The sequence below is a fragment of the Symphalangus syndactylus genome, chromosome 8 (assembly GCF_028878055.3).
Source record: "Symphalangus syndactylus isolate Jambi chromosome 8, NHGRI_mSymSyn1-v2.1_pri, whole genome shotgun sequence".
NCBI classification, from domain to species: domain Eukaryota; kingdom Metazoa; phylum Chordata; class Mammalia; order Primates; family Hylobatidae; genus Symphalangus; species Symphalangus syndactylus.
In genome coordinates, this window is record NC_072430.2 from 123,642,359 (window position 1) to 123,653,983 (window position 11,625).

The following is an 11,625-nucleotide window of genomic DNA, read 5'->3' on the forward strand; positions in this document are numbered from 1 at the left end:
GATAATGCACCTTAAGTAGCCGACAAAACTAGTGACAAAGGGTCCTGAGGTCACAATCTGAAAGGAGAACCCATTTCACTCTCAGAGATGGCACATAACTGGTTCCAGCTGCAAACTGGGTAGAGGATACGACAGGGAGCATCCAGAAAAGGAAAAGAAAGTGCGCAACACACACCTGAGAGGAAGCGCACAACACACACCTGAGAGGAAGCGCACAACACACACCTGAGAGAAAGTGCACAACACACACCTGAGAGAAAGCGCACAACACACACCTGAAGAGAATGTGCACAACACACACCTGAGAGGACGCGCACAACACACACCTGAGAGGACGCGCACAACACACACCTGAGAGGACGCGCACAACACACACCTGAGAGGAAGCGCACAACACACACCTGAGAGGAAGCGCACAACACACACCTGAGAGGAAGCGCACAACACACACCTGAAGAGAATGCGCACAACACACACCTGAAGAGAATGCGCACAACACACACCTGAAGAGAATGCGTGCATCACACACCTGAGAGGAAGCGCACAACACACACCTGAGGAGAATGCACGCAACACACACCTGAGAGGAAGTGCACAACATGCACCTGAAAGAAGGCATGCAACACACACCTGAGAGAAAGCACACAACGCACACCTGAGAGAAAATGCACAACATGCACCTGAGAGGAAGCACGCGACACGCACCTGAAACAAAGCATGCAACGCACCCCTGAGAGAAAGTGTGCAACACGCACCTGGAAGCCTCAGTAGGAGTCAGGGAGGCCTAAGTCCAAACCCTCAGAAGGAACCAGTCTTAAATTTTTTCACATCTGAAGATGAAGAATAGTAACATTCAACACTGGTAGGTTTAGAAAGAACAGACTCAAACATAGGTGGATGGAGAGGGAACTGCTCAACCTCTTGGATGGAATTTTGGCAGCATATGCCCTTTGACCTAGAAGTCTCTGTTTGGGAAACCAATTAGTAGGAATAAAAGCACATATGTGTGCATGCATATGTGCATGCAACGCACACCTTTGTGTGGATGTCTTTTTTTCCATGACCACTACAAAGAAAGTGGTTCACTTTCTTTGTAGTGGTCATGGAAAAAAAGCAGCTGGGAACAATGAGAGTTTCCAATAAAGGAGTGATTTAATGATTTAAAGTCCATCCATATTATGGCATATTATACAGCTATTTAAAAGAATGCATTAGATATATGTATTGACCTAAAGGAGATGTTATTGATATCAAGGAGATTGATATTGATATAATGCTGAGTGAAAGCATCATTATTCCTGAAAGTAACAGGTATAGTATTGGGCCATTACTGTAAAAAAAAGAGAGAACCGCTCTGTAAATGTGTGTGTGTCTGTATGTTGTGCAAATGCTGAGTGTGAAAAGCACATTCCGAATCCTTATCACCCTAGCAGCTAGACTTGTAGAGGGGGCTGCGGAGCTTCTTACTTTTTTCCCATAGCTCCTATGTTGTCTGACTTGTTACAAGTGAGTAAACCACTGTTGTCATTTTATTGGGGATATTGAGCAGTGACAAAATTGGAGACCTTGCTAGTTTGGGGTCCTTTAATATTTCAGCCTCTCCTTTGTCCTCACTGCCTTCTGCCCTGGTCCAGTCTCCCTCCTTTTTTTTTTTTTTTTTTTTTTTTTTGAGACAGTCTCACTCTGTCACCCAGGCTAGAGTGCAATGGTGCAATCTCGGCTCACTGCAACCTCCACCTCCCAGGTTTAAGCAATTCTCCTGCCTCAGCCTCCTGAGTAGCTGGGATTACAGGTGTGCACCACCACATCTGGCTAATTTTTGTATTTTTAGTAGAGACAGAGTTTCACCATGTTGGCCAGGCTGGTCTCAAACTCCTGACCTCAAGTGATCTCCCCACCTTGGCCTCCCAAAGTGCTGAGATTACAGGCATGAGCCACCATGCCTGGCCCAGTCTCCCTCCTAAATAATTCCAACCCCTTTCCTTTCCAGCCCTCTAGTGTGGGCTTCTATGCCATCTTGCACCCCTCTATCTGGAGGACCACAATAGTCTCCCAACCTGTCCCCTTGCCTCAAGCTGCCATTCTCCTCCAGAGACCAGTGTGACAGGTCTTGAAAGCTGATCCTGTCTTTGCTCCTAACTCCCCAGTGCCCATCCCATGATGTCCTCAGGAAGAAGTCCAAACTCTCTGAAGGAGGATTCTAAGGCCCTGCGCGTCCTGGCCCCTGCCTGCCTCCTCAGCCTCATCTGAGACTCTCCACTCTCTCCCACTTGCTGCTCCAGCCATGCGGTGTACACACCAGGCCCTCTGTCTGGAAGGTGCTTCACAACCTTTCTGCCTTTTCCAGCCAGGCTGTAGGTCTAGCTTAGTTGTAGCTTTCTCCAGGACGCCCTTCTGAAATGCTGCACACACCTCCTTCAAAGCACATATGACCCAGCAACACTGCAGCTCCTGGAAGGAAGGGACTGGGCCCATCCACATTTCTATCCTGAAGACCAGCCCAGAGCCAGCATCTAGGAAGCACCCAGTAAAGGTGTGGCCAACGAATTAAAGGCTGGATGAATGAACAAATAACGTTAATCAGCATATTTGACATCTGAAAAGAATCTCCCCTTAAATGCAAGACCCTACGAAGGCCAGGGCCAGGTAAAGCAGAGGCACGAAGGGGAGAAGGCGTGGAGGGAGTGGAGCGACTGCACGGTTCCCTGCTTCCCCTGGAGCTCCCCCTCCCACTTGGGGTTCCTGCCTGCTGCTGCCTCCTGGCCCTCTCTGACAGGCCTTGGCAGGAATAAAACCCTCCGTCTGTTCTTTATGAGCTCAGAAGAGACGGACTAGAATTTTCAAAAATAGCCTTCTAAGAAATTGAAAGGAAATACAACAACACAAAAAGCATAGGAAAGTCAATCTGCTTAGAATCCTGGAAGAGGCACGGACTGCCTTCCTGCACCTCAGATGATCTCCTGATGGATGGGCCCGGCTGGCCGGGCATGCTGCCTGGGTTTCCCCCGCCTCTGTTTCCAGCAGCCTGGACCCTCTCCACAGAGTGTCAGCTGATTGCTCCTACACAAACACCGGCGCGCGGTCCATGCCAGGACACAGGCCAACACCGCTTTTTCTGCCCCCACCCCTCTCCCTGGAGCCCTGTAGGGCCTGGCTCTGGGCCCATTCAGAGAGCCCAGTGAATGGCAAGTCTGGAGCTCAAGGCAGGCCCCGGCCTTCCCCACCAGGCTGGCAGCTCGGCCAAGCTTCCCAGTCATTCAGGGCTAGAAGACCTCAGTTACTCACAGTTCTGGCCCTTCTCAGACAGGAGCCCCCTAAAGAGCCAGTTTCCCCAACTTCCTCCACCATGGAGGAGAAACGGGACAGTCAGAGAGTGAGGGGCTGCTAGTGCCCACCCCTCTCACTCCACATTCCCCAAGGCTCTCTCTGCTCAGGCCAGTGAGTTCCTGATCACAGAAGCCCCCACCTGCATATTTTCATTCTCCTCCACTCACTGCCATGCCCTGGCCAGACCCCTGGATCCCTCTCCCAAGTCTGACCCAGATGGGGACACTTTTTTTTCACCTCTCTTTAGCCAAGCAAAGTCGGAAGTCATCAAAAGGGAGTTTACTAGGAAACCAAGGCACATGGTGGAGGGAGGAAAAGTCCATGCATGGAAGCAGGATGTTTGCTGGGCACAAGTTCTGAGCCCCTGGGGGAGAAAAGCCCCTCAGCCAGGACCCTCGGGGGCAGCTCTGTCCCCAGCAGCAGGTCCCTGTCCTTCCCCACCAGAGACCCTCAACTTGCCCCCATTCAGGCCCAGCCTCCACTAAGCTGGGGCTCTGTCAGGTGGGCCCCAGCACCGAGGCAGTGCGTACTATGTAGAAGCAACTCAGCCTTCTTGCTGACTAACTGGGGTAGGCAAGGGCTCTGGACTGGACGAATCCAGCTTTGAATCTGGCTCTGTTCATTCATGGCTGAATGGTCTTCGCTGAGTCCTTAACCTTGCTGACCCTCAGCCTTCCTGTCTATGAAAGAGTCTAGAGAGGAGGAGTTTCCCACAGGATTGGAGGAGAAAAGGCTTGTAAAGCGCAGGTCCTGGCATGCAGCGGATGCCCAGCGAATGTGTCTCATTTGTTAAGTTATTAAGGCCACTATGCCCAGGCTCCATCAGGGCAGTCCCTCCACTTCTGAGCCTATCACCGTGTCTCAGTTGGTGACAGGCCCCAAGTCCTGCTGGCAACCCCAGTCCCACCCTCGCCTCCACAGCCGTCAATGTGAGGTCCACTCTTCACAGACAGCAAGCAGCCAGGCCACCATGGGCAAGAGAGTGCAGCTCTTGTTCTCCTTCAGCCTCTAGGCACTTGTCTCCCAGGCCCCCCAGTGGCCCCCTTCAAGCCATACCAGTCCAGGGACACCACTCCACTGTTCTTCAGGGCCAGGAATACCACGGAAGGTGGGGCCTTGAATGGTGCAGCCCCGAAATTGAAGTCAAGCCTTAAAGGGGTGAGGACGGGGGGGATCTGGCTCATGCTGTGTGGAACAGAGAAAGGGGTTCAGAGATGGGGATGGGGCCAGGGCAGGGCCCTCCCAGGGATGGCTGGCTTTGGTACTCCCCTCCCTCCAGGTGGGAACTGGAGAATCTAGGACTCAGGGGCAAGGGTGGGCTGGCTCTTCAGACCTCAAGCCAATTCCTCCCTTCCCTGGGACCCTCCAGGGATGGGCGAGAACTGGGGAGCTCTTCCCTCAAAGAGATGGGAAACAGCTTCCTGGTTCTGGGGGTCTGGGCAGAAAGCTCCATGAACATCCCTAGATAGGCCCTGCCCCCAGCCCCCACCCCCACCCCAGGCTCAGCTCACCTGTGCCGGGTGGGCACCTTGTAGGTGAGCTCACAGGGTGTGGGGTCATGTTCCAAGTAGCTGTTAAGCAGGTCCAGAGAGAAGAGGCGCCACAGGTGCTTCCGGGTGATACCCTCGGCACTGCCCATGGAGCTGACATCCAAGATGGAAAGCAAGGGGTACACAGCCACCAGGGAGACGCAACACAGCTCCTGCTTCTCCCCAGCCTTGTTATCTGGGGAGTGGGGTGAGGAAGAGAGAAGTGGGCTTGCCTCCCATCTTCCCTGGAGGGGGCATGAAGGCCAAAGGTACAGGAGTCCTGGGCAGTTGGCCCCAGGACCCTCATCAGGAGCAGTGGACCCCTCTCGGGCTCTAGGGCATTTCCAACAACAGCCAGCCCTTTTCTGACACTTTCTGTGTACTGGGCATTGTCCTCGGTGCCTTATACACATGCCTGCACTTAATGTGTACCGTGATTTGTTTTCAAACTAATTTTTAATAACAGCTTTATTGAGACACCATTATATACTAGGTAATTTACCCTTTTAACGCATACAATTCAGTTTTTTTTTTTGTATATTCAGAGTTGTGCAACCATCACCACTATCTAATTTTAGAAAATTTTCATCATCCCAAAAAGAAGCCTAGTACCAATTAGCCATCCCTCCCCATTCACCCTCCCGCTAATCTACTTTCTATCTCTCTCTGTCTATTCTGGACATTTCATATAAATGAAATTATTCAATATGTGGCTTTTTGTCACTGGCCTCTTTCACTTAGCATAATGTTTTCAAGGTTCATGCAAGTGGTGGCAGGTATTGTGACTTCACTTCCCTTTTCTGGCCTGTGTGACATTATGATCCCCATTTTTATTTATTTATTTAATTTTGTTTCATTTTTGAGATGGGGTCTCACTGTGTTGCCAGGCTGGAGAGCAGCGACACAATCACAGCTTATTCACTGCAACCTTTATCTCCTGGGCTCAAGCAATCCTCCTGCCTCAGCCTCCCAAGTAGCTAGGACTACAGGTGCATGCTACCACACCCAGCTAATACTTTTATTTTTGTAGAGATGGGGTCTTGCTATGTTGCCCAGGCTGGTCTCGAACTCCTGGCCTCAACCAATCCTCCCACCTCAGCTTCCCAAAATGCTGAGATTACAAGTGTGAGCCGCCATGCCCAGCTTATTATTCCCATTTGAGACATGTGGAAACTGAGCACAGGGAGGTGAAGCAACTTGTTAAGGTTACAAGTGCTGGGGCCAGGATCCAGTTCCAGAGCCTCTGGCCCCAGTCCACACTCTTAATTTCCTCTCTGTGCTGCCCTGGACTCCTTCCAACCTGCCTGGGGCAGGCTAGTAAGAACTCCATTTTACGGAGAAGGAAGATGAGGCCCAGGGAGGCTTGGGAGCTAAGATTTCACAATAAGTCAGCACAGCTCCTAACTCTTTGCACTGGGCACATGCACATATGGACATTCATCTGGGCAGACATGTCTGGTGTGTGGCATTTATGCCAGACACCAAAGGCACACCCCAGCACGCCCCACTCACCCTGCCAGCTCTGCCTGTGGCTTGGCATCCACTGCCTCACGCAGCCCTCCCCCTTCAGCCTGCACTTCCCTGGCCCCGACTCTCTATGCCAGGCAGTCTAGGTACCTCTGTGGGAAAGGAGAGAGTAGCTGATGGTCCAGGAGTACTGGGACCGGTGCTTGGGACAGGCAGTCAGGCAGATGGTGTCCTGGGACCGGGGTGGCATGCTCCCCTCTGTTCGGTCCAGCTGCAGAGCTGCTCAGGGATGATGCCGGAGGGTCAGTGGGTAGAGGAGGCCCAGCCTCTCCTCCTGCTCCTTTGTAGATACCCTCCCCTGGGCACCAGGGGAGGACAGCAGGCCCTGAGGCAGGAAACAGGGAGTGGAGCCCCTCCTCCCAGCCTGGGTCAGAGGGACCACACCTAACTTTGTGTCATTGGCACCTGCTAAGCACTTTTTCCCACCTAGCAGCCCCGTGAGGTAGGTGCCACCTGGTGCCTCTTTTAACAGATGAGGAAGCTGAGGCTCAGAGGTGGGGTCTCGCTCTGTTGCCCAGGCTAGAGGGCAGTGGCTCTTCACAGTTGTGATCATAGTGCACTGCAGCGTGGAACTTCTAGGCTCAAGCAATACTCCCACCTCAGCTTCTTGAAGAGCTGGGACTACAGGCACATGCCAGTATGCCCAGCAGCTTAACTGGTCTTAATCAGTACCTCCTCCCACCTCCCCTGGCCCCAGTCCCAGCTCAGGCCCAAGTACCGAGGGGATGGTTGTCAACGGCCTCAGGGCTGCCCTGCTCCAGGTAGAGGCGGTAATAGAGGGTGCAGTTGCCGTCATTCAGGAGGACAAGGAACCTGGACTGCTTGCTGTTCACCAGCACGTTCCCAAAGGCCAGCTCCTTTTCCTTTGCCTGGAGGCCACGGTCAGCCAGCTGGGAGTAGGGGCTCCTCCAGGCCCATAGCCCCACTCTCCCAGCCCCATTTTCAGAGCATCCCCCAAGGAAGGGCAAGTTTGGGGTGTCCGGGGCAGAGGGCTCCTATCCCCTGCCCTCTTGGAGTGAGATTCCCTGGGGCCTTCCCTCCCACCTGTCCGGGCCCCTCCCTCAGCGCCCTCCTGCCAGAGCCCTCCCACTCACAGAGAGGCTGCTGGTGAGCCCCACACCCACCAGCCGGAGCATGTAGTGGGTGGTGGCAGCGGGGTTGGCGTTTGGAGACAGGCCGGCTTCCCAGACCCACATCCCCACTTGGAACAGGTACTTGGTCTCCTCCAAAGGGCTGAAGGTCCACGTCAGCGTCTGGGGTCACAGAAATGATCCCTGCAGTGGCCTTCGGAAGTCCCTCCACGGGTACCTGGCCATCCGAGGCCCCACAGCAGGGCGTCATGCTACATTAGCCCTTTCTCAGAATCTACCTCGTGCCAGGCATTGTACATGGCACATGTATGGAGTCTCCCCAAGCCCTTCAATCCTATATCCCCAGGGGGTCAGTAGCATTATTTCCGTGCCTCATTTTCTGATGAGAAACTGGAAGTTCAGAGAAGTGGGGTCCCTTGCCCAGGGTCAGACGGTAGTGAGGGTGGGAGTGGGGTGTCAACACTCCAGGCCAACTCCACAGGCTATGAGGCCTCTTGTCCCCCCGAGGGACTGTCCCCTGGGTTCTTACAGATGCCTGTGCTGGTGCTTCTTGTCCCAAGTTTGGCTTCCCCAACCCGTCTGTAAGGCTCTAGACTAGGAACAGGGTCTGCTATTTTGAATCCCAGCCAGCACCCCCACTGTGACTACAGTCCCCTTCCTCACCCTCACTGGTGGCTGGCCATTTGGGCCCAAATCCAGCTGCTGCAACCCACCCTCCCAATGACCTCCCAGCTTTGGGGACCATGGATGGGGAGGTGACATGGCCCTCGGCCCTGGCATCAGAAACACTGGTTCCAGTCTCAGCCCTGCATGGTCTAACTTATGATCTTAGTAAATGGCTTCCTCTCGTCAAGCCTCAATTATTTGTAAAATGGTGGGGGGATGGTGAGAGTAATAATAAAACGTCATCGCCAGGTGGGGGAGGTTACTGTGGATGGAATTTGGGGGTGCATATGGCAAGTCTGGGCTATGATAAGCACAAATAAGAGATGACAGAAGTGAAGGCTGCCGTCACTCGGCAGGAGGGGAGCCACTCACAAGTCTCTCGTTGGGCTGGATTAGCCCCCTGGAGGGCTGGACAGCCAGCAGCTTTCGATGCTGCTCAGAGACCCTCCACTCGAACTGCAGGGGCAGACGCGAGGGGTTGCGGAAGGTGAAGGGGCTGGTGGAGGAGCAGCCCACCCAGGTGGGCTTGAAGTAGAGGCTTTTGTGGGTGTCCAGCTTCAGCTGCAGTGGCTCCTCCCGGCTGTACATGCTCACCTCCTAGAGCCAGAGGAAGAAGGGCAGTGCCCTGACCTCACTCTGCAGCCCCAGCTCCCCCAACATGTCCAGGAAGCCATGGCTAGGCAGCTTTCCCCACTTGGAGCAGGCAGTCAAAGGCCCTCTGCCAGCCTGTGTACCGGCAGTTTCTGTCAAAAGCAGAGTCAGTGGTGACTGGCCCAGGAGATAATTCTTGAAAAGAACTCAGGGACTGAGAGAGGAGCTATAGACCATTTCAGGGGGCCAGACATGGGCCCACCACCCCAGAGCCTATTGTTGGCCTGGACCCAAATATCCCTCTACCATCTGCAGGTGTCTTTTGCCTCCCCCAGATCCTTCCTCTGAGTTCTCTGCACCCTCTTTCTTGGCCTCAGACCCTGTGAGGTGGACAGGCAAGGTCCTGAGGGGTGGGAGAATTGTTCACAGATGTGGTCAAGCGGGTTCCTTCCCTACTATGCTACTTCCTGGAGGAGAAGTGACCCCCTGGAAATCTTAGGGGCCAACCCCGGAATGTGGCCTTGAAAAGGGTGGTTCAAGATTATGGCCCATTCCCAAGGGCCCAGGTCCCCTCCCTCTGCCTCCTACCTTGAGATACTGGGGAGAAGCATTGCACTGCAGGTAGAAAGTGTGCTGCTTCCAGGAGCTGCCCTCGGGGTAGGTGCAGATGAGGAAGATCTGGTGGGCCCCGGGTGCCACAAGGCCCGAGGTGGGCCGAAGAATGACGTCTGAGCCTCTCTGGGGGGCCAGGCTGAAGGTGAGCAGCATGCAGTCTTTGTTGACCAGGAGCAGGCTGCGGTAGGTGGGCTCACCAGAGGACACTGCTGGAAATAGCTGGGGGTGGGAGAGGAGGAAAGCGGCCCCCCAGTCAGAGCTCCACCCTGGGACACACACTCGAGGGCCCTGTGGGGGCTTGGGAGGAGCTATCTCCAAGGAGATCTGAGGTGCTGCCCTGCAGCCCAGTCAATGCCCTGGGAACGGGGAATTGAAGGAGGCCACGAGCTGACACCAAAGAATGCTTTTGTTTTCCAGAGACCTCCAGACAGGGAGACGGGGGGCCACAGGCCCCTGGGAAACTCAGGCCTCCAAGGCCGCTCCTCAAGGATAAAGTAGAAGTTGCTTCATTTTAGGGTGTCTTTGCATCACCCTTTGGAGAACTCATTTTCAGAGAGGCTGGTCCAGAAGCTCTGGGGCTGCAGTAAGTAACCACTTCGGGCTGGGTGTGGTGGCTGTCACCTGTAATCCCAGCACTCTAGGAGGCTGAGGCAGGCAGATCACTTGTGGCAGGAGTTCAAGACCAGCCTGGCCAATATGGTGAAGCCCCATCTCTACTAAAAGTACAAAAATTAGCCAGTTGTAGTGGCATGCATCTGTAATCTCAGCTACATGGGAAGCTGAGGCTACAGAATCGCTTGAACCCAGGAGGCAGAGGTTGCAGTGAGCCAAGATTGCACCACTGCACTCCAGCCTTGGTGACAGAGCAAAATTCTATATCAGAAAATACAAAATAAAAAAGTAAGTAACCCCTTCTAGATAATTCTCATGCAGGTAACTGATGGAAACCGGCCCAGACGATCTCAGCTCCCAACACTCTTCAGGTATCCAGGGTGTGGCCAGCACCAGCTGAGAGCTGAGCAGGCTGCAAAACACAAAACCTGCAATCCCTGACCAGAGGTCCCCATCCAGCTGGGGTGACAGTGCCTGTGTGTGAGCCAGTAAGGGAGTGACGCCAGATCTTCTGGGCTGGATAAAGGCCACAACCCACCAGGAGGAACTGCCAAGGGAAGGGGGCCGAGGGAGACATCGAGGGGGACTCTGTGAGGCAGGAAGGCCTTTGGGAAGCAGCTGCCTCCAAGCTGAATCTTGGGGTGGTATAGGTTTGGGATAGGAGGGCAGAAGTGTAGGTGGTGGGGGGAGCAGAATCAACCCAAAGCACATTGTCCCAAAGTGATGCTTTTCCAGCAACCAGAAGTCTAATGCAAAACCTCCAGGCGATGGAGACTGGAGGAGACATCGAAGGTGAAACTGGATTGGAAGCTGGCGGTCTGGCCCCAGGCTCTGTGCTTTTCAGCCCTATGTCCTCTTGCTTGTCGGGTCAGACAGGGCTTCTAAAGGCCTTGGGGCGGCCTGGGAATTATGATCTCCTGAGGATGGGGCTGGCTCTCCCTCTCATAGGGCAGGCTGCTTCCCAAAGGCAGGGGCTGCTGGTGCGGCTTTCTTATCCCTGGGCCCGAGCCCAGGACTTGGGGCACCCAGGCATTCAGTAAACAGGACACAAACAAATGCAGGAGCTGGAAGGTTTTGCACCTGAGAGTCACGGAAGCCAGTGAGTATTTCCAATGGAGCAGCAAAGGGCCAGCTGTCCAGGCTCCAGACTCTCCCCAGTCCCAGTGTCGGGGCCCAGGAGCAAGTCCTCAGCCAGCCCAGATACCCAGAATTGGCACAGCGGAGGTGGGGTCAGCCAGGGAGGGTGCAAAGATGTGTTTCTAAGGCCATCAGAGAATGGGAGAGGGATCCGCAGGCCAAGGCAGAAGCTAGGTCTCCCCTGTCTCCCTCCCACTGCTGTTGGGGCCACACTTACCTTGGGGACATCTAGGAAATACTGGGGGATGTGGTGCTCAAAGCCAGCGAAATAGCTGTGGCCTCGTGCCCGCACCGTCAGGCACCAGGATGGGCACATGGTGCAGTCCTCCTCAATATTACTGTAGCTCTGCAGGACCTGCGGGGGGCCAGACCCACGGAAAAGCTCAGAGTCCTGTGTCTGCCCTGCGGAGCACCCCACCTTGCCCCTCCCTGCCCTTGTGCTGCAGGAGTCCAACATTGGACACAGACAGGAGGGCCTCCCTGGGAAGACAGTGCAGAGAACAAGAATCCCAACCCAGCCCTTCCTGCGG

General features: G+C 54.3%; 1 protein-coding gene across 10 annotated transcripts in view; it reads right to left on the bottom strand.

The window, feature by feature from the left end:
• The window catches only part of CFAP65 (cilia and flagella associated protein 65), a 39,990-nt gene that overhangs the window by 12,662 nt on the left and 15,703 nt on the right, over positions 1-11,625 (bottom strand). For 9 of the 10 annotated variants that reach the window (XM_063645072.1, XM_063645076.1, XM_063645071.1 and 6 more), the window contains 8 exons: positions 11,313-11,450; positions 9,320-9,565; positions 8,513-8,737; positions 7,478-7,636; positions 7,102-7,252; positions 6,474-6,602; positions 4,839-5,052; positions 4,384-4,512 (listed from right to left, as the gene is read on the bottom strand). In XM_063645072.1, the coding sequence (XP_063501142.1) occupies positions 4,384-4,512; positions 4,839-5,052; positions 6,474-6,602; positions 7,102-7,252; positions 7,478-7,636; positions 8,513-8,737; positions 9,320-9,565; positions 11,313-11,450 (1,391 nt within the window). The remainder of the gene's footprint in view (positions 1-4,383; positions 4,513-4,838; positions 5,053-6,473; positions 6,603-7,101; positions 7,253-7,477; positions 7,637-8,512; positions 8,738-9,319; positions 9,566-11,312; positions 11,451-11,625) is intronic. The other variant, XM_063645075.1, reaches the window with a different exon arrangement.